This window comes from Parasteatoda tepidariorum, chromosome 12 (genome assembly GCF_982258835.1).
Source record: "Parasteatoda tepidariorum strain Cologne lab strain chromosome 12, Ptep-v5.0, whole genome shotgun sequence".
NCBI lineage: Eukaryota > Metazoa > Arthropoda > Arachnida > Araneae > Theridiidae > Parasteatoda > Parasteatoda tepidariorum.
In genome coordinates, this window is record NC_141766.1 from 5,148,499 (window position 1) to 5,172,742 (window position 24,244).

The window sequence follows — 24,244 nt, forward strand, 5'->3', positions numbered from 1 at the left end:
AGTCTCTGACTAAAGATCGAAAAACATTATCTAACAGTCATGAACTGGGCTAGTATGTTGATGATAAATGTATTTTTGACCCCCATGTAGTGCATTATTCATGTTGTTGTTTTTTTGTCACTTTTTTATATTATTTTCTTTCTTTTAATTATTTTTTACGAATCTTGAATGATATTTTTCATTTCAAGAGCATTCCTTGTAAATTAACTTTTTCTCTATAAATTAGTGTAAATTGTGCATGGAATCTTACTGTTCTAACAATCATTTAATTACTGGGTTGATGGTGAACAGAGTATTTCGAGGTATAAAACAGAAAGTCAATCTTTCACTTAAAAAAATATAAAAAAAAATAAACACTTGATATTACAATGCAATTTCGATATTCTTGAAGATTAACCAAAATTACTGAATTCCTACTAATCTTTATCACTTTATTTAATTCATAAATTGCATATTTAATTTTAATTATTTACTTATTTTTTACTAAATTTATAAATACAAGTTACGATTTATAATTTTTTATTTTTATATAGATAAAAAAAAGACTAATATAAACATCTTTTCAAAAAGTTTTAAAGGCATTATTGTTCTTTTAATGTAATTTTTAAAGGTTTTTAGAGAGTTTTTTTTATTTGTATTTTTTAAGGTTATTTTTAAAATCTTTTTAGGTTATCAACTGGTCATAGAAGGTTTTTATAAAAATGATTATTAAAATCTTTTTTTTTTTCTCATATAATGAGAAAACTAGCTTTAACACATTCCGCGTATTTTTATGCAGAAAAAAAAAAGAACCGTCAAAATACCCTTTAATTATTTCTATTTCTTAATAAATAAACAGCTGTTAAACAGCTCATTGTGTCGCTGCTAATAAATGTCCTTCTAACTGAATCCTTGCTATCACAAAATATTTAGTATACTTTCTTATCCTTTTCTTATCAAGAATATAACTTCTTAAAATTTTCTTATCAACAACATACCTGAGTGCAAGAAGCCTTCATAACTCATGATTGTTACAAGAGAATGCAATCCATTTGGATTTATATTGAATTGTTTCTTATAATTAAATACGCAATAACCTTATCATATGACTCATCTGATGAAGGTAATCTTTTCTATTAATTAATTATTAAACTATTGATGAATACGATGATTATAAAATAGATCTGCTAGATAACTATTTATTGATGATGAATACCATGATTAAAATTGTTGATAAAATAGATCTGCAAATTTTTGGTAGATAACCATTAATTAAATTATAATTTATACAATGATTATTATTATTAATAAAATAGATCTAGTACATAATGGTAGATAACAATTAATTGATGATGATTGCAATGATTGCAAATAATGATGAAATAGATCCGCTAGATTATGGTAGATAACCATTAATTGATCGATAATGAATACAATGATTACAATTGTGGTTAAAATAAATAAGATAGATTATGTTAGATAATAATTTTTTTAATCGATGATGAATACAGTGATTGCAATTGTGGATAAAATAGATCTGCTAGATTATGGTAGATACAGCGCTTTATACCAGCGCTTTCCAATTTTTCAGCAATGGAACCCTAAAGGATCGACCTTACTTTTGGTGGGACCCGAGACTTAAATAAATTTCATTAGCAACTACGAACATATTAATCAACGAAAAGACTATTAATTATTTTAAATATATATTAAAGATTGAAATTTTATTAATTATTTTGAAAATATTTAATGATTGAAAGAATTTTTTCTTCATATCTGTTAATCAATTCAAGTCCTAAAATTTGGTTTATATCAGATAGTTGAATTTACAGGTCTGGAGCAGAATCTAGTAGAGTTCAAATTTAGTTTCATTTTTATGCATAAACTAAAAAAAAAAAAAAAAAAAAAAAAAAAATGAATGAGCTAAAATGTGATTTTTGTTGAAAAAGGGCAAAAATAAAGATTGCGAAAGTTTATCAGAGTAACTTTAATGTTAAATTTGGTTATTTTAATACGAAGCAAAATATTAATGCAATTTTTCATAAATGCATATCCTCTTTGTTATTCATCTAATATATTTTTAATAGAATTTCTTTCTTCACAAGCATTTCAATAAAATAAGTTCATAAAAATAACGGAAATATTGATAATGGATATTTCCGTTAATCGGTTATAAATTTCATAACAGGTTTCGAAAATCATAATAAGAAGTTCCTAACGATTGGAACTCTTTTGACGCTTTCATGAAATATCCGCGGAACACCATTTGGAACCCGCTGCTTCATACCCTCCAACAAGAAATGTGGAGTCTGATTTGGAAAAATTTGCTAGACACTGACTCTAGTGGGTCAAAAGTTAGGTCCTATAGTTCAAGAGAAAGTCCAATTTCTTGATCTTATAAAAATTATTCAGACAAATATTTATAATTGGTATGAGAACGAAACATTATTCAAATGGATAATTATTTAAATTACAACGTATCGCGAATTTAATTCATCCCATTTGAACCTTTTTAAGCCTATGTTTGACTGAAATATTTGAAAAGTACATAAATTACAAAGTAAAATTTGTTTAGCTCAGTTAAAAAGTTAATTAAAAAGATATGCAAATGAATTACATGGATCATATTTGTAACAGTTTTCTAGTTCCAGAGCATTTCCTAAGGAATGCTTTTTTCCTAAAGAATGCGAATGTGCATTATATTGATATTTAGATCTTTTCTTATACGATAAAATGCTTTCAATAATTTCAAAAATTCATAGAAACATATTTTTGTATAAATTTCTTAAAACATTATGTTACAGTTATGAAACGTAATTTAAAAATGCCTTTAACTCTAATTGCGCATAAAACATTAAAATATATAATTTAAAATTAAAATTTACTTAGTAATAATATACACTGGTGTCCAAAAGTTAAGCATACTTTTACACTGGAAATGAGTGCAAAATTATGTTTAACATTTGAACACCAGTGTGAATATATTTTCCGAAAACTTAGTGAAATTTTTTTTTACAGTATTAGTTGGAGTTGGAGTCTTGTTTTCCAAAAAAATCGGAAATGGAGTCACAATCTAATATTTGATTTACTGATTACACAGTTTTGCCTCCAAATACTCCAATATTTTCCGTAGTTTCAGAAAATATTTTTTCTAATTCAAATGTGATAAATTAAATGCGTGACAAGTTATAACTAATTTAAATAACCATTACAATAATCTTTTGAGAAATATTTCTGCACTCCGATATTTCCCGTATTTTCACAAAATACTTTTTTCTAATTCAAATGTGATAAATTAAATGCGTAATAAGCTATAATTTAAGTAAACATTACAATATTTACTATTAAAATGTTTTTGTTCACATACTAAAAATTAAAAAAACTTTGTTCGCCACCACTTATAAATAATTTAACAGATAGAAAAAGGTCATATAGAAAAAGTCGTATTTTTAAAATTTGATTTCTCAGGAACTATTCGATTAATTTCACTCAGCTTTTGCATTTTACAATGTAAAATTACATACTATAAAATGATGGGAAAAATTTTATGCCATACAATTCAAAAATTCTTTGACTATTATTAAATAAAATTATAAAGAATAATAAATGTCTTTGGATAAGCGAATTTTGTAATTGCGTGCAAAAATGTTTCAATTCGCTTCAAAAGTTCTTGAGATATGGCGAAATAGGCTAAAAGTAAAGTTAACATTAAGGGGTCAAAACTTTGGACTGCCCTACTAATATTTGAGGATTTTTTCTCCTTCCGTATTTTAAGCAAAATGATCCAACCAAGTTCAGAAAAGAATGTTACCTAAGTTTATAAAAATCATGAATTGTATTTTATTATTCTTAAAGCTTGTAACTTTTTTATTGTAGTTTGGTAGTTTTCTGGTGGAATTATTTAAAACATTGAAAAAAAAATCATTAAATAAAAAATAATGATGTCACCCAAAGATTGTGAAATGGATCGTTCGAAAAGTTAACCGTCAGTGTCACGAATATTTATAATATTTTAGAATATAAGTCTTTTCCATTAATTATTCGCAATTAAGTTTGTTTCGTAAACTGCAATTTTCCTTCTTTATATTTGAAAAAGAAAATACTTCTTAATAAGATAACACGTGTTTCGCGATGAAAAGATTATCTTATCAGGTTCTGAGAAAAGTTAAGTAAATAACAAGAAGATAAAATCCTTTTTTTTTTTTGTAGCTTTTACTTCTCAAATCATTGAAAATTTTACAACTCCTTCTTCGTGATGAAACAAAGAAAAAGGTGACAAAATTGCATGAATTTTTAAATTTATTAATCTTTACAGTCCTCAACACTTGTGACCCGACGGGGATATTTTAGGCTCTCACTCAGTTTAAGCTGTTAAGCGGGTTAGACCAACACCTTCTAGAAAATCGAGAGCTACAGCACGGATAAATTTAGTAGTCAACAAACATAAACTGCGCAGTGGAGGTTAAATAAGAAAAATGTCTCTACGTTTGGGTTACTAAGCTGAGTAGTGACGGGAAATACGAAAGATGTCATTACGTATAGACTACTAATGGATCAAATTTCATCCTTATGGTAAAAATCCTCATGGTAACCCGTGGTGATGCCTTTTTCCTTCTAGGAGGCATTGGTTTGACATACGTCAGACCAAATTTCTATTGCAGTTTGCACGTACAAGCAGCTTCGTGAAAATTTCTAAATATGCACGAGTAAATTAAAACCTTCAGTAAATTAACCGCATAATTCGAGTATACCTAATCAAAAATATTAAATTTTGAAAAAAAAATTAAATTAAAAAAATATTTTATAGCATAATTTCTTTTTATCTTGCTAAGTGGACGATGTACCTTAAATGGTTGGGAATTATGGTATATACCAGAGTTGGGCAAAAATGTTCGATTACATTTTTAGATTACAGTAATCAAGATTACAGTTATTTTAGATAACAGTATTTGTAATCATGATTACAAGAAATCATAATTTTGATTACAGCTGCAATCGTGATTACAACAATTAATTACAGTAATCAATTATAGTAATCAATTACTTGTAATCATGATTACAATTTTGATTACAGTAGTAATCATAATTAAAATAGTTGATGACAGTATAATCAATTACTTGCAATCACGATTACAACTCACCATATTTTTGATTAGAGTTGTAACCATGATTACAATAATAGATTACAGTAATCGGTACAGTATTCAATTGCTTGTAATCTTGATTATAATTCACCATAATTTTGATTGCAATTGTAATCATGTTTCCAAGTAATTGTGATTCAAAGTGATCAAAACAAAAACGATTACGGGTAATTATGATTACAAGTAATTATATACGATTACATGTAATCACGATTAAAAGTAATTGTGATTATTTCGAATCAAAATATATGATTGCAAGTAATTACGATTGCATACTAGGTAAATACATCATGTAGATATGCATGGGGAAACATATTTTCATGTCTGTAGAATTTACGCAAGCATGTACATACAATTCGTGATTTCTATATAGTATATACACAATGTCTGTATGCACAAACGCTGTTTTCACATACAATATACGCTCATAATATGCATATACAAAACATGTACGCATTTATGTTAGCTTTTATGCAAATGCGATGCTTTGTATGTTCGTATGAGAATATAATGTATGTACATATACATGCATTTATGTACGCAAGTACATACATTGTATGAATACACGGTAATAACATGCATATGCAATGTACGTATGTTTATAAAATGTACGTATGCATGTGCAATTTACGTATTTACGAACAATATATGTAAGAGCGTTGTTTATAAGTACACCATATGTACATAGTTGTATATATAAAATGCATGAATGTATGCATGTACTACGTTTACATGTACATACATATATAGCTTGCACATGCATATACTTTATTAAAACATATGTACATGTAATGTAGGGATCTACAATAAAATACTTGTATGTCACTTAAAGTACAGTGCTCCAAAAAAACGTACAACCCGGATAACTTTTGATCTAATGATCGGAATTTCACGTTCTAGGATTCATTCTTAATGGTTCAAAGGGGTGACCTCAAATATGCTAATTAATTAGTGTAGACAATATTTTAAGTTACGAAGCCCGACACAAAAACGTACTTTCTCTGAATAAGCAACCTTTTTTTTCGACGGACTTTGATTTCTGACCCCCGAAATATAGGGGGTAGCCGCAATGTGGGAAATATGGTACCCATAATTTAGTCAGGAGAGTGATGCGAAGTTTGAAACTTCTTGCGTATTTCACTATATCTCGAGAAATTTTATATCAAATTGGAAAACTTTTTGCACACAACTATAAAATTAATTTATCCAAATATAATTCCAGGCAAAAATAAATTTTTGTAACTATATTATTTTGTATTAGTTTTTAAAATAATAAGCGAAAAAATTTCAAATTGTAAGCTTTAAAAGTTTCGCATCATTTTAAAGAATGTAATTTTATATAGCCAAATACAAAATTTGCGCAAAATCGGTCGAATAGTTTCTGAGAAATTGAATTTCAAAAAGGTTAGATACTTAAAATTTGATTTCTCGGGTCTCCTATTCTACCGATTGTGCTCAAATTTTTATTTTGCCATATTAATTACATATTCTTTAAAATGTTTCAAAAAATTGTATGCCTTACAATTCAAAACTTTTTCGACCATTCTTAAATAAAAAAATATAAAATATTAACTAAAAGTTATTTTTTGCACGGAATTATCTTCGGATAAAAGAATTTTGTAATTGAGTAGGGGAGAATGGGGTCAATTGTAACAGGGTACGATTGTAACAGAGCAAAAATTTCGAGTGTCGGGTTCTAGATTTGGTTCCTAGGTGGCGCACAAGGTGTATTTAATAAATCTACATGTACACCCCTGCTGGCAACCACTTCTATGTACTTTTGAAAGAGTTACATCACAAAAGGTATTTTCACGCTGCGTAAGTACTTTTTTTGATGTTAGAATATTATATTGTAACAAAGTAATTTTGTTTAAACAAATAAAAATTATTAACCGAATATGTAAGTGGACACCTTAATAAACATTTAAAAAAAAAAAAGATTAGTTTTGTTAATTAACTAGCATTGTTTTTAAAAAATGAAGCTGAAATGGCGTCTTGGAGACGATTGTAACAATAAATAAAGGGACCATTGTAACAGCTGAAAATAAATAATCTTATGTTTACAAACCATTACTTAACTCTTTAAGAATGACTAATAGTTTCCTATATAATTTATATTATGTTGCATGTGCATTATTTTATTCGTCACCTTTCACAGCATAAATTAAATTTTTTAATCCCTTAAAGTTAAAAGTTTAACCCTTTAGGTCTCTGCTCATTATTATTTTTACTCCTAAAATATCACTACTATTTTGATCAATAAAAAATGTATCACAACTATGATAATATGTATAATTAACTATGTTTTAGTTGAATTTATGAACTGTTACAATTGACCCCGTATGTGGGGACAATTGCAACAAGTGCACGACTGTCAAAAATTGTTAATAACTAATATAATAACATTTAAAATAAGGTATTTATTTTTTTTTTCTAGTAGAGGATAGTCTACTTTACTCGTCTGTCAATTAATACTAATAATATAATGGATTTTTTGTTAGTTAAAAATAGTTAAGTAAAAAATGTTACAATTGACCCCACTCTCCCCTACTAAAACTTTTTAATCTGCTTAAAAATTTATCGAGATATAGCGAAATACGCAAAAAATAAAATTAACATTAAGGGGTCCGAACTTTGGAGCGTTCTCCCAACCAAACTATATGGACAATATTTCCCAGATGTAAGCCACTCCCTATATTTTGGGGATCAAAAGTCCGAATCCATCAGAAAAAAAAAGGTATGTTTATTTAGAGAAAGCATGTTGTGTCTGTTTTCGTAACTTAAAATATCGCCTTCAAACTACTAAGAATGAGTTGTAGAACGTGAAAATCCGATCATTAGATCAAAAGTTACTCAGGATGGTCCGTATTTTTTGCGCACTGTACGTATATACATACAGCTTATACGTGTAATGCAGAAAATCATGCGCACATGTAAATATCCGTACTTATAATGTATGTGTGCACATACATTGTGCAAATTTGTCAAATTCCTTAGCCATCAAGAAAATAAAAAACATGGTTTGCTCTTATATCTATGCAATTTAACCATAAAATTAAGATAAATATGAATATTTATTTTTGTTAATTTAACTTATTCCAGCTCAGCATTATTGTTTTAAAAGTTTTTATGTTTACTTATATTTAAAAAAAAAACTTTATAACAATTAAGTTATTTAAGTTTGTTTCATGAAAATAAAAAATTCTTCTTTACTCAAGTAATTTTAAAATGGTACAGAACAATTAAAGCTGACAACCAAATTTAAATATCGTTTGATTTTGTCATTTAACTTTGAGCCGTTATCATTTGTCGTACACTTAACTTACATACATTTTATTTATTGTATTGCACATATATTTAGACGTACATATATTGTACATATGTATAATATATCTGTGTATATTCATTTCATGTACACGTGTATACAATATATATACATATGTACTTACATTGTACGTGAATATATAGTACATATGAGCGTGCATACATTGGACATACATGTATTCATGTATTATTCATATGTTCATACATTCATCGGACATAAATGCATTGTACATATTACATGCTTTAGACAAACATGTATGTGAACATGCGCAAATTTGTACGAAAGGCTTATGTTCAATATATGCATGTTGAATGTATGTACGCGCATATGTAAAATATATGTACGTCCATTGAACATAAAATTGTGCACAAATATATTATTAATATGTTGATACATATACATATTGAACATACATATATCGTGTACGTGTACATGCAGGCATAGGACTTACATACACTGTACATGAATGCATGTGATATACTTTTATTAAACATACATGCATTTGACATTCATACAATGTACATACATGCATAGGATATAAATATATTGTACATACAAGCATGGGATATACATTAAACATACAATGCATTTATATTCGTACAAAAAGTAGCTAGTACTTCGTATATACATGCGTACACAAACATCGACATACATTGCACATACTCAAGTATTTGCATAAAATGTATACATTCATTGTGTACAAATGTAAATGTCTACATTGTTTGTACATACATACTTTATTAATAATAGATATATACATACTTTATTAATAATAGATATATACATACTTATATACATTTTATACATACAATAAAAGTGAATGTATTTGTGTGTGTAACTAAAATGTATGTACTTATGCATTTACCTTCATATGCATTAGATAAATACTTATGCACATACATTTTAATTACATTCATTCGTACATAAGCTGTTTGCAAATACGTACAAAAGGTATCATTATACCATCTGTACTGTAAAATATAATCATATACTGATATACAATCGCCTTGTAATCGTATAATTAGATTACATGTAATCATATATTTTGATTACTTATAATCACGATTACAAGTAATTGATGACCGTAATTGGTTATGTAATCACGATTACAGTTGTAATCAAAAATATGAATGTTTGTAATCATGATTGCAAGTACTTGATTACTGTAATCAAAAAATGTAATAGATTACACTTTTGCTCGACTCTGATGCAATCAGAAATTATGATTACTTGTAATCACAATTGCCTGTAATCGTGATTGCAAATAATTGATTACATGGCAGTAATTATCTGTAATCAATTTCAGTTGCAATTTATTACTGTAATCATCGCCCAATTTGATGCACATTAACTTTTCTTACGCGACACTGTAGATGCATGATAATTTTCCTCATGCGTCCAAGTGGGAGCATGATAACTTTTCTTCTGCTTCCCAGTGGATGTATCATAATTTTTAAGCATCCTAGGGGATACATTATAATTCTTAATTTCCCGTCTTAGCACTAAGTGCAAAAGCAGAATCTCATGTATATGAGAAGAATTAGAAATATATCTGTTCCAGTTAATTTTCGAATAAACACTGCATTTAAAAAGCTTATGTCTGATTAGGAGACTTAAAAATTCTTTTATCAATTATTTATTACATTAATTATTAATATTAATAGTTGAATCACCGATTACTTACTATTACATATTAATAGTTGAATCTCCGAACATTATTCTTTAATAAATCTAATTATAGAAAATCACAAATGTTATAGAAAATAAAACTTGCATCCATTTTAATGTTTACATCTAATCATTCAGTGGAAGGATTTTTTGTTTGCTAATAACGTCAATTTTGTAAGAAAAAATAGTAAACCTTTATGCTGGATTCTGTTTTTCACTATTAGAATAATTTAACTGATAGATATGTATAGTTATCAATAATATCATTAATACCATTTTCTTAAATACACAGTTTTAGCTGTGTCTAGACTTAAAAACCCAACGACGATACTATTTTGAGTGACGAAAAGAAGCAACCGGTAATATGACTCATTTCAGTATCAATTGTAAAAGTATAAATTCCCTCCAAGATTTCCTGTAAAGGTGTATAATAGTTTAGAGAGGTTTTAATAAATCCAGGGAACCTTATAGTATTTCACTCATCTTGAAGAGCATCCTCTTTAAGATATTTAGAATAATTTAAAAAAACAGTCTATTTTCATAAACTTTCTTAGAAATTTTAAAAAAAAAACTACTAATATTTATAAATACTGTTCGCATTATCACGCACACGCTAATATGCAAGTGTCACTAGAATTGTATTGATACAGACAACTCGAAAGTGGAATTGTTCAGTCTTTTTCCATTCCTTAATTAGAAATTGAAAAACATTTAAAAATTGCTGACGATCAACAAACATAACATCTAGCATAATGAATGTCATTATGCAAGGATGTTATGCTTGTTGATAGTCTTTAAATGTTTTTAATTTCTAATAAATAGAATTAATAGTTTATACGAAGCTCTTCCTTAGAGTTAATAACGCATTAAAACACAAAGCTCCAGCATCAAAAACAGATTAAATGCCCATTAAACTATTGAGATTAACCACTCAAACACATAACCTAATCTTTAGGCTATAAAATTTGTTTTGGGAATTTCAGTTTGTCGATTGTAAGAGCAAACTACAAATCCATTCAAAAACCTGACTCTTTGCAGAAAGAAAGCAAAATATATTTTGTCAATTACCCTTTATTTGCATTTGGTAAGTACTAGAATGATAATTTTAACTTTTTACCTTGAGCCGCATGAGACAATGATTTATTTTTAATTGTTCTTTGTATTTACTTATTCTTTCATTTACTTATTGCATTTTGTCAAATTCTCTGCTATTGGAAAAAAAATCTGCCGTGAGAGTATAATTTACTGACAGGAATATCTGATTTTTTTTACACTTTTACTTATTTTTTTATCATAAAATGCAATAATTGAAATTCAAATACTTCTAGAAAGGAATACTTGTGCATAATAATATAATTTAAAGTTCTGAAGGAGAAAATATTTCAAAAAAGCATTGGTTCATTTAATATATGATATTTATTTTTAAAGTGCAGGATGAAAAAAAGTTCAGAAGCTGTCAAATATCTCTTCCATCGGATACAAAAAAGAGGAAATAGTTCATTCAATATATTTTTAAAAGCCTTTCACACTCGATCTTACACCCTCATCCCATGGGTTAAAATGGGGGGCAACATTGAAATCTTTTCTGAATATAAACCCTTACATTTTATTGCAGATTAGGATTCTCTAGAAAGAAGTATAGGATATAACATTTATGAATTACTATATTGCAAAAAACCTTCATTTCATATTGTTTTCGATGAACAGCCTTATAATTATTTCTTTCAGGTATTGTTTTAGAGATCTTTATTTTTGCATTTTATTGACACTGAATTTCTCGATATTTTGTTTCAGAGAAAATCGTTATAAAACAAAAATGGGATAAATGCTGCATAAAAAATATTTGTGAGAATAATTCCTGCTACTTTGTCATACGGAGATCTTCTACTTGGGCAGCCACTCGACAAAGATGCCAGAGTATATATCCAGATTATCCATCCTTGATTGATCTTACTCAAATACGCAATGAATACGATTTGGAAATATTATCAAACATGACATTAAGAAAAGCAGAATCTGGTAAATTCTTGTATTTTATCCCCTATTGAAAAAGTTTATCTCCGGTTTCAAAACAAATATCTTAGGAAAAGTCGGTTCCAATATAGTACTAGATCTGGTAGGATATTGGTTTCAGTATAATACTGAATCGATATTAGTTCTAGTACGATACTGGAACCAGTATTTCATTAGCTGGTGCAATTTACTGGTTGTGAATGGTTCTAGTGGTGTGATACCGGATCCAGTATAAGACATAGGTTCTAGTGTTGTGTCCAGTATGGTTTAAGTTTCATAGCCAATATCATACTAAAGCTAGTGTGAAACTATTGCAATATATCCATTTTCATTCATATATATTGCAAATCATGAGCATAATATTGCAAGTCACCCTACAAGAAAGACCAGTAGAGATTAATGGAAATATGAATTTATCTATATTGTAATATGCAACACTGATATTAATAGAAATACATTGAACTGGTCTCTATGTTAGTGGTATTACTTTTTTGAAAAATTAATATATTATTGTTACGATTATAATACTTCGTCTAAATTAATTTAATTGGAAGGAACTTGATAAAGAAAGTATTTCAAACTAGAATTGAATAAATAAAAATAAAAGATTTTAGATTTTAGTTAAAATATACTAACATTATAGAGGTATTGTTTATTGATTAAATTCTGATATCGTTAATTATAAAAGCAAAATGCACAGCTGAAAATATTATAACATAATTGGAGTATATATACCAAAGACCCAGTACTGGTTTAGTGAATGGAGTAAATAAAATGAAGGACGCTGGAGTTTGTAGACCTAGAGAATAGTATAGAAGGGACCTGGAGTATTGGACTTTCCATTAAGTGAGTTCCGTAACACAGAGCCGTTGAGTCTCTTAGAATTTACTCGTTTTACAAGTAAGCTCAGGCTACTTAAAAAAAGAACTACACATACTACAACAAATCAATTATTTAAAATGTAGCAAATTCAAAATCATATGAATTTTACAGAAAAGCTTAAAAACATTCTTGTGATAGCAAATATACATCTTAAAATGTATTTCGTTGGAAAATATAATTGATTGTTTTGCTGTTGGAGCTTATTTTTATTTTCTCATACTAATGTCCTAAAATTTATAAAATAATGAATAAATTTGTTATAAATGAGTTTCCCGTATGAAAACATGTTTCTTATAAAAACATTTTTATGCATTGTTCATCTCAGATATCTTAAGCAGTTGCTCTCTTCAGACAATTTTTTTTTTGCACTTGTATTAATTTTTGATATTTTGTATTATTATATTTAATAGGTTTTTTTAAATTGCAGCCTATTAACTTTTGAAGCATTTCTTTTAATTAAAAATCATAAAAAAAACTTAGCACAGCGTGAAATATAGCTGCTTAATATATCGACATATGAAAGATGTAACCTAGAGATGAATATAAGTAACTCTTATATTAAGCTATCAGCTTTTGATCATAGATTTTGTTTAAATTCCTTCTTAAGGTAGTTTTTGTTAAAATTTTGAGTAAAAATCGAATTGAGTACAGTTTAACAGAAGAAACTGCACATAGAATTCAGGTAGGAAATTTCGACTCGTAGAAAATAAAATTGAAAGACGTGAAATATAATACACATTCCAAGACATTTGCATTATCTGAAATGAATTCTTGTGGTGCCTTGAAAAGTAACTTGGATTGATTTAGAGCTTATAGAGTGCAGCAATCTAACGGAAAAACTAAGAACTACGTCCATTTCTTCACTAAATCAATTCTAGAAGCGACATTAATCACTTTTTTGGGTTTTGGTTCGAGTAACTTTTTTTACGTTAACCCTGGCGTACTGTACTTTTTTGTCTGATGTCTTAAAACAGCATCTTGTTTTACTAATTAGTATAATTGAGGTCCACTCTTTGAGTCAATAGATTGCATTTTAGTACTGAGAGATTCGTCGATTCGATTTAAAGTAATTTGGGATGTTTTGATTGTACATTTTAATAAAATGAAATCTTTTTTTAAAATTACAGCAGAACAAAGAAAAATTTGGACAAGTGGAATAAGTTGTCCCAAAGGAAAAGATGGGACAGATGGACAAATGACTAAATGGACAAATTCAGACAGCCCTTTTCAAGAATGGTTACAGAATAGAATTAGATATAACTATTTATCTAACAGTGGCTGCACATTTTTAGCCTTTACTCCAGCAAACACTGCTTCCGATATTGAATTAGAGTTCGAGGTAAATTTTATTAATCTTTTCATAGTTTGATGAATACTCTTTTTGCACAAAATTATCACTGAACATTTTAATTTAATTGAACATTTTATTTGTCTTTAGAGTAAAAACATTTTAATAAACGACAATGAACGCGATAAACCTTATGCTAATGTTGATAGTCAATTAAATAAACCAAATGGTAGACAAAATATGCTAAACATGGGAGGTTGACCTAACCTATCTTTATTTTATATTTAAATATTTATTAAGCTAATTCATTCTAAGCAATGTTTCTCACCTCGAATTCGAGTTTGAGGTAAATTTTATTAATCTGTGGAATCGGATATGTAGTTTTCATCAAAACATGAAAACATTTTGAGGAAAATTACATTTCCGTAAAAATCATCCCTGAATTAATACAGTAAAAGCATTATAATTATGAATCTTATAATACTAATGGTATGAGTCAATTATACCAAATGGTTGCATGCAAAATCATGGGAAGTGTGACCTGTCATATATATATATATATATATATATATATATATATATATATATATATATATATATATATATATATATATATATATATATATATATATATATATATATATATATATATATATATATATATATATATATATATATATATATATATATATATATATATATATATATATATATATATATATATATATATATATATATATATATATATATATATATATATATACTAATGGGTACCAGATTGCAGAAAAAATCAAAGAAATCAAGAGCAGAACATGTAAGTAAAATCAAGTGATCCTTGTGAAAAATATCCTTTTTCAAAGATAAACTTGAAAAAAAGTATGAAAAAATAAAAGAAAGGAAATTTTACAAAATATTAAAATAAGCAGTAATGCAGCTTTAAAGTAACAATTATAATAATAAGTAAAACAAAAAGAAAATGCATGAGGTTATAATAATCCTTATCCTTCTTCCAAATCAAATTCAAAATTATCAAAAAGTAATAAAATTATGATGAGGACTCCCCAGAAAACGTTTGGTGACAGGGAAAATTGAGTCATATTCGAATTCCCCAGATTATTTAACCGAAGAGTCAGCAGTATTTTCCACGTTTTTTAATGCTATTACTATTAGAGAAATACATAGTGTTCTTCATAGATTGACGGTTTTCAAAAATTTATAACAAGAATAAAGTTAAGGATAAAGAAGAAAAAAACAAATTTATGTGACGTAAGACAAAAAACAAATCTTCTTTCAGTTAAAAAATATTAAGCTTGATAGAAGTCCCTTTTCCCAGTTGCATTTTATTGTAAAAAATAAAAAAATATATATATATCATTCTCTGATTATAACTTGTAATTGGGACTAAGGGTGAACTTTTGGAAAATATCATAATGTGATTTCCATTCACTGAAAGACTTCGAAAAATTATGAAATAATTTCCGTTTGGTTTTCTTCGATAGACAGGTTTACTACAAACTATAAAAAAAAAATTTTGAATTAAAAACAGAAACTAGAGTAGGGAAGATTTACGTCTTTACACTACTTTACGTACGCACTACATTACCAATAAAGTCAATGGGACGATAGTGAAGTGTAAAACTTAACTAGCATATATATATATTATGCTAAATTTTTCCAATGCGTCTTTCAATCAGTTGACTAGCCTGAGCATTATTATTTTAAAATGAACACCCTTACGATAAACTACTAATACAATAAGTTTTATTCATAAGCGAATTTCACAAATCATGCCATATCCTTATAAGCATAAAATCATTTTCACTATATTAGAACATCACCAATCACTAATCAGGAAGATATTTCATTGAAACTATATATATGGGTGACTCTTTTTAAACATGACAATTCGGACCAAAAAATTTCTTCAAATTTAAAGTCTTCAAAGTAATATAAATTCTTTTTGTATACTTCTTTAGTTAAATTTATTAATATCTTACAGACAGCAGAGTAGTTTATTGACATTTGCTCGAGAAAAAAAGTGAAATAGGAATTCACTAAATCTTGAATGCCAGGAAAATGATACATTGGCTTAGAAGTTTAAAAAACAGTCATTTTAAGTTAATAGTAAGTAATTCAGCTTAAGCATTTATGTTAGATGAACCATAAATTGCTTAGATTAATTCTTTTTATCTACTGTAGAAAGAATCAAAAAAATTTTTTGTTGCTGATATGTACAGAATAAAATTGTGTATAATAATCAATCATTAAATAAATAAATAACTTTGATTACATCCAACCATATTACAATCTTACATAAACTTGGTATTAGGTTAATATTTGCTTTTCCTCATTACAGTATTAGAGTTAAAAAAAATTTCTGGTAGCACTTCAATGTCCTGGAATTCATAAGCCAGGAAAATGACAGCCAGGATAATGACAAATTCGCCATTTTATAGCATATAATTTTAATTTAATATTTTGGCCTACGAAGTTTACATTCTGCAGAAAACAACAGGATTTCTTAAAATAACTCACTATGTAGTTTATGTTATTAATGATTTCAGGAAGCCAGGAAAACGACAACACAAAAACCTACCCATCTTGAAAAATTTTTTGAAATAGATTTTGAACCAAAAAATTGGTTCCTTTTCATGCAACAAGACATGTTCGTATCTAATAAATCTATTAACATAAGATATTGATTGCTGGCTCTATCTATTTTGGCTATAAACCACTAAATAAAAGCAGTCAGGAAAATGACAGATTTTCTTGGGACAAACAAATTATTGACAGAAAAAAAAATTTCAAACGAAGTTTTTGTAAATAAAACCCTCTGCGTATATTCTAGAAATGCTTACACCGGTTGAGATAAAAAAAAATTAGATATTGAAAAATTTATGGGAAGCTTTGAAGCTAGTTATTATTGGAAACATTGATTGGGACATGCCAGGAAAATGACATTTTGAAGTTCAATTAAATTTTTTAACTATACAAAACAGTCAATGCTAGTACAAAGTCATTTTAAAATGCTAACAGCAATGCAATTTATTATTTTTTTTTAAAAAAAAGTTCTTTTAGGTATTATAGTATTAGGTCTTGGAGCAAGGGACAGTGAATTGTCATATTTCGTGAGAATCACCCATATATATATATATATATATATATATATATATATATATATATATATATATATATATATATATATATATATATATATATATATATATATATATATATATATATATATATATATATATATATATATATATATATATATATATATATATATATATATATATATATATATATATATATGGGTGGGGGGCACCAGATTTTAAGAAGAGCAAATTAATTTTATTTACTCATCATAATTAGAGAAAGAATACCCAAGTGACACGAAATAGGAGTGCTCCTCAATTTAAAGTTAGGGTAAATCTTGCAACATAAATCCGTAAAATGTTTTATTTTAGGGAATAAGGGAAATCTATAATAATTGGTCTTTTAAATAGGTCGAGGGAAATTGAGCTTTCTCAAGCTCAGTTACAGGGATAAACGTTAAAAAGTTAACAAATGCATACTTGAACTAAAAATAGATTAAAAGACAGGATAAGAATATTAAAGTGTGAGAAAAAGCGTTTCGTTTAGAAAAATAAATTAAGAAAAATATTTACTAAAAAGGAATAACATAAAAGGATTAGTTGTAGCTTTTTATGTTTATATATGTAAATTTAAAAAATTTCGAAAAACTGTGACATGAATTTGTTCTTTGATTTATAAGTTTGCTACTTGCAGCATCATCTGTTGAAAAATCATTGAACTAAAAGAATAAAGCCTAGGAAGAAATATATTTTATCTGTCACATGAAATTTCTGCTAAAGATTGTTTTTCAACCTTAAAAGTTTCTCTGTTATAAATTTTTAAGAAGACAGACAGGTTGTGTTAATAGTGGCCCTTACGTAACTCTCAGTAAAATTTAAGGTGATTTTTACAAATTAGAATTTCTGCAATGATGAATAAATTATTTTTTTTGTAACTTCTGATGTGAAATTGTTTACCAATAAATAATTTTTTTGAAAGTTTAGGATCAAAGATCTCATCATTTAGGGATGTGTGAATTCCTTTTACCTGAAGACATTCTAAATATCACTTTTCCTGGAACTACAACTAGCTCTCGAACTACAACCGCTATGCTAACAAGCCCTAAAGTAAAGAGTAAGTATTTTAAACACAAAGCACGATCAAAATATTTGGTGAATTCCAGTTTCAAATTTTAAAGGACAAAACACAAACACTAGCGGTCAAAGGAAAATTTTTGAAATTTTTTAACTCAGAAACTATTTGACCAATTTCGTTCATATTTTTAAATTGTCATTAAAATTTACATACTTTAAAATGAAGACTAAATTTTGTATGTTTTTCAATTACCAAATTTTCGACGATTATAAAAATTTAAAAAAATAATAATTGACTATAAAAAAACTTTTTGCATTGGAATTTCTACACCAGGAAGATGACAAGCCACACCCGTGAAATTTGCTTGAAAGAGAACACAGGATAAGATATGCAAACGATTATAATCCCATCCCACTTACATAAAGCAGGTGGCATTGATGACACCTATAATACTAAAAAAGCAAAAGTTTAACAGAAATTTTCTCATGCCCAACATACATTCGACCGTTATTTTCGGCTGTGGAAACCCCTTGTGTAAGTCGAGAAAATACTTACCAGCACGTGTCTGAGTTTGATTAATCAAAGATTCTAACCTCTCGGGGTTGTGACTTATCGTACTGCCTTTTTGCTTTAAAAGAAATGTATAAAATTTGAAGGAAAAAAAACAACGTCTAGCTTTATGTTAATGTTACGTATGCTTAGGAACTGGCATGTTTTGGGTATATTAGAATTTCTTTCCAAATTTCTAAAGAAATTTCACTTCATATACGAATCTTAGATAATGATTATTGAAACAAGTGGAATTTAAAGAAAGGTCATAACAAAAGAGTTAAGTACCATTTAGACTAAGTTTAAATAACAGTGGAAAAGGTTATATATAACAGGGGGTCGCATAAACAAACTTCAAGGGGAGTTAAGACACATCATCAGGTTTAAAATTGCATATGAACCCGAACATGGAAATGTCTTAAGCCGCTAGAAACATTTTCGGACATGGGATCCTATGCAGTTCTAATCCTGATGATGTACCCCAACCAAAGAATATATAAGTGAGACTCACATTATATATTCTTTGTCCCAACTCCCCTACAAGTATGGTGCAACATTTATGCAACCCCCTGTTATGTATAACGTTTTTAAACTTGTAGATTTCGACAAAAAAATACTAAAAATAACTTTAAAAAGAAAAGAATTTCGGAGTAAAACTAGTTTGAGATTTGAAATCTTCATGCACGAATTAGACAAGAATCCTATCAAAGTATGAAATAGATTTAAGCAAATATTAAGAAAAATCTTTAAAATTTTAAGTGGAAATGGAAAAGCGCTAAAAACAGCTAAAACCATCAAATTTGTCTTATATAAACAATTTAAATAAAACGTTAGAAACCAAAAACGAAATTCTTAAGATGTGTATGTGAACAAAAACAGCACTTTATCATGGACATAGCAGACAGTGTATTCCATGATGAAGTACTGTTTTTGCTAACATACATATTTTTAGAATTTTGACTTCGAACTTTTTATTTAAATTGTTTACAAGATCAAGTATTTATATAAATGCAACAAAAAATTTGTTCCCCAGTGTAATTCATATCCAATATAATGTAATCGATATATACGCTTTCGGACTTCACAAGATTTGGACTTTATTAAATTTCTTTTTTCAAAAAAAAAAAAAAAATTATATATTTATTTTTAGACATGTATAGGTATTTCCGAAACATATGATGACCGCATTTTATCATAAAACCAGTTTAAATTGATTATCTCGATGCAAAAGTTCGAAAAAAAATGGCAATTAATCTGCTAACATTGAGTGTTTTTGACTGTATAAAAATACTTTAGACATTTTCTATACATGTGTCTGCACATATATTTCCAAAACATTGCCCATATTTTCGCAAGAAATGATAAAAAAAAAAGTAAAACTTTTGCTAATTGTCCAACATATTATCATTAAATATGCTTCGGACTTCGCCTATTTTAGACAATAATAAATTTTTTCAACAATTTTTATTTATTTATTTCAAGACGCACATAGATTTTTCTGAAAAGTACAAAGCCCATGTTTTAACTTGAAACCAGTTCAAATTTATTAACTAGAAGAAATTATACAAAATTCACTAAGTGTCTGACATGAATTCGACATTAAATTTGGTTAGTCTTAGCGTGCGACTATTAATTAAAAAAAAAACTTCTATATTTCCATACGTATTTGGAAAAATAAAGAAAATGTGACGCCCATGTTTTTATATCAAACCAGTTTAAATTAATTCGCTCGATACAAAAATTTATAGAAAATTCATACATTATCCAACATATTATTAAAAAAGCTCAAGACTTGGTGTTTAAGACTAAGATTTTTCTCTTTAAATATGTTTATAGTTATTTCTCGTTATTCATGAATATTTTAAGGAAATCAGACATACGTATATTAGTATAAATCCATTTAGATTCACTTTATACAAAAAAATTATAAGCTATGTCCAATAGAGTGTTATCTTTATGTACGTTTCTGACTTCACACATTTGGACTATATTAAAATCTTCTTAAATGTTTCTATATTTATTTTCAGGCATGTATTGGATAAAATATGACTCATATATTTTCACATCATAAATTTACTCACTCGATGCGCTGCAAAAAATCAATAAAAAAATACACAAAACGTCCGAGTTTACATTAGCTTTATTCCGGAATTTGCGTGTTTTAAATTATAATAAAATGTTTTTAAAAAATTCTATAATTTTGAATTATAAATGGATATTTTCGAAAGATTATGTTAATATAAAATATACTCAAAATTGTGTGTTAGGTTCTATAATAAATTTTTATTTAAATATTTCTATAAATGTTTCTTGATATACATAGGTATTTTTCAATAACGCGCATATTTTTTTTCTAAAACCAGTTTAAAGTGATTCACTTATTACAAAAAAAATCATAAAAATTTGATAAGTGCCCATCGTGATCATATAGATTCATTTTGTCCAAAAATCGTATTTTGGACGATAGATATTTTTTTTAATTTTCTGTTTCTATTCATACATAAATATTTTCGAAAAATATGACGTCTATATTTTCATATATTTATCTCGAATTGACTACGATTTGTTACCCAGTTAATTTTTGTTAGTTTTGAGATTTTTTAATTATTAAATTTGCATTTATTATTTAGTTCGGTGTTTAACTGACATGATATATCAATAATATATCTTATTTCACATATTATAGAAACTATCGATTAATCGAACAGATTAAACTTCGTCTGTAGAGAAAGAGCAAATAAATTCGACGCAAGTTCCAGATGCATTTCTAAATCGGTGCTAGTGAAGCAAATTTATTTTGAGTCAGTAGAACTTTATTATAGTTTCTATGTATCCAATATGTCAATATTAATGTTATTAATTATTGTCATATTTTTATAGGCCAATTAATTGTGAAAAAACAGTATATTCTGAAATAAAATGCTCAATTAAGTATGAATAGGATTTACACAAAGAAACATTACGCTAAAAATTATTTTGTGCACGCAATTATCTACGAATAAACGAATTTTATAATTGCGGACAAACATTTTTCAATTCGCTCAAAAATATGTTGAGTTATAGCAAAATAAGCAAAAAGTAAAATTGACTCTTGACTTAACTATTGCGACAGACAAATCTACAAAAAAAAAAAATATGTTTATGCAGAGAAAGTGAGTTTATGTATCTGATTTCGTAACTTATAATATTATCCGCACAAATTATTAGCATATATCACCCCCGTGAACCATTACCCTTTCAAGACCAGTTTTTTATTTTCCAATAAAAAGACAAATTACGACTTTAATAGATAAAATTAACAATATTCTGCCAAAATCAAATAAAAAAATTAACTATAGGGGTTATTGGGGGGGGCTGAAACTTATCTGTTCCACCGGTATTTTTAGGCTGGATACTTATGTCCCAGTGGTGCTTTCGCCTGCAGATGATATATGTCCTGGTGGGGTCGAAAGGGTAAAGTTTGAGTCCTAATACGTGAAAATCCCATCATTCGATCGAAAGTTATTCAGTGTGTTTCCTTTTTATGCTATTATTATTTTATTTCATTTATGAATTAATTATCATTATTTATTTATTTTTTTTTTTTGCATTGTACATGACAACCAATTCAGCAGAACTCATTTGTATGGCGATATTTCTAAAGTTATGTTTGTACTTAAAGTAAACTAGATCACCATCAGACCTACTAGAGCTCCTGCAATAATAAATGCCTTAAAGTTAACAATACTGTAAAGTTGGTCATTTTTAGACATTCATGTGACGGACAAACAATTATATCAATTGAGTTATCACATAAAAGCACATTGAGTTCACCAAAATTAGATTGAATTCTCTGAATATTGAAATAAGTAATATGTATTATGAAGCATTTGAGATTGTTATGATTAGGGCCAAGAAAAGTTTTCAGGCTATCTAAGAGTGTTTATAGTTAGTTAATAGGAAATTCTAGCTATAATCAAGTGTCATTAACATAAAAGCCCATTGAGTTCGCCAAAATTATATCGAATTCTCTGAATATTGAAATATGTATAATGAAGCGTTTGAGATTGTCATAATTAGGGCAAGAAACGTTAATAGTGCTTAGAGTTAGTTAATAGGAAATTCGAGCTATAATCAACATAAAACATTGATTTCGCCAAAATTATATCGAATTCACTGAATATTGAAATAAGTAATATGTATTATGAAGCATTTGAGATTGTCGTGATTAGGGCGCTTTCAGGCTATTTAAAAGTGCCTGTAGTTAGTTAATAGGAAATTTGAGTTATATTCAACAGACACTAACATTGATCAAATCAGCTTCTTTCCGAATCGCTCTATAGCTTTAGTTTTGACTAATAAATATTTTACAATCTCTCACCAAGCAAAATTAAGTAGATTTTTTCACGTTTAAATTATTTGGAATAGGGGAGAGTCGGGTAGCCCCGCCCACTCAAAGAGTTTTGCTTATATTTCTGTATAATATTGAGTAATAATCAATATTTTTGTATGTTTCTATTGTTTTATCATCTAATTAAATAATACAAAAGGTATAAACCAAAAAAAGAATAGTTTAACTTAAAAAAATAGAAATTTAAAAAATTTGACTACTGTATTCAACATATTTTCAAAACAATTGCTTACCATGTTACCAGCTGCATAAATACTTGAAACTTTGAAAATAATCTTTTTTTAATATAACAATTAATGTCCGATGGCCCATTGACTTGAAAAAATATTCTATACATATGAAATTAACAGTGGGCGGGAGTACCCGACACTCCCCTACTAGTGTTTATTACCTGGGACAAAATACTCATGAATATAGATCGTGTCAAGTCATGGGGATAAAATACTAGTAGATCTTTTCTATTCGCTGCTACTGAAACGACTTTGCATCGCTGTGAACTGTGCAACAATTGGTCAACACTGTGTCTTTGCTTGATGATTGCATACACGATGAGCAATGATAATTACGTTCGAAATTTCTTAAAATTAAGCTTACTAATTCTTTTAGGCCTTCGTAATCTGCTTCCGTTTTGACTGAAATTGCTAAGTTTTTGCATCCTCAATATTGTCGCATCTGATACATTTCAGTTTCCAAAACACCAATTCTAACATCGTACTTGTCGATATAAGATTTAGGAACTTATCATTGATCTTTCACTATTCAGGACTTTTAATTTTTAAACTTAGTACTTATTCAATAAGATCGTTAATAATTGTGTCTTTAAAGTTAAGAGA

At 27.5% G+C, this 24,244-nt stretch overlaps 1 protein-coding gene across 3 annotated transcripts in view; it reads left to right on the forward strand.

Moving 5' to 3' along the window:
* Positions 1–947: 947 nt before the first annotated feature.
* The window catches only part of LOC107453368 (adhesion G protein-coupled receptor L1), a 70,419-nt gene continuing 47,122 nt past the window's right edge, over positions 948–24,244 (forward strand). For 2 of the 3 annotated variants that reach the window (XM_016070179.5, XM_087156092.1), the window contains exons 1-4: positions 948–1,102; positions 11,911–12,135; positions 14,139–14,350; positions 18,382–18,511. In XM_016070179.5, the coding sequence (XP_015925665.3) occupies positions 1,021–1,102; positions 11,911–12,135; positions 14,139–14,350; positions 18,382–18,511 (649 nt within the window). In that variant the 5' untranslated portion in view covers positions 948–1,020. Of the gene's footprint in view, positions 1,103–11,910; positions 12,136–14,138; positions 14,351–18,376; positions 18,512–24,244 lie in introns of those variants that run through there. The other variant, XM_016070181.4, reaches the window with a different exon arrangement.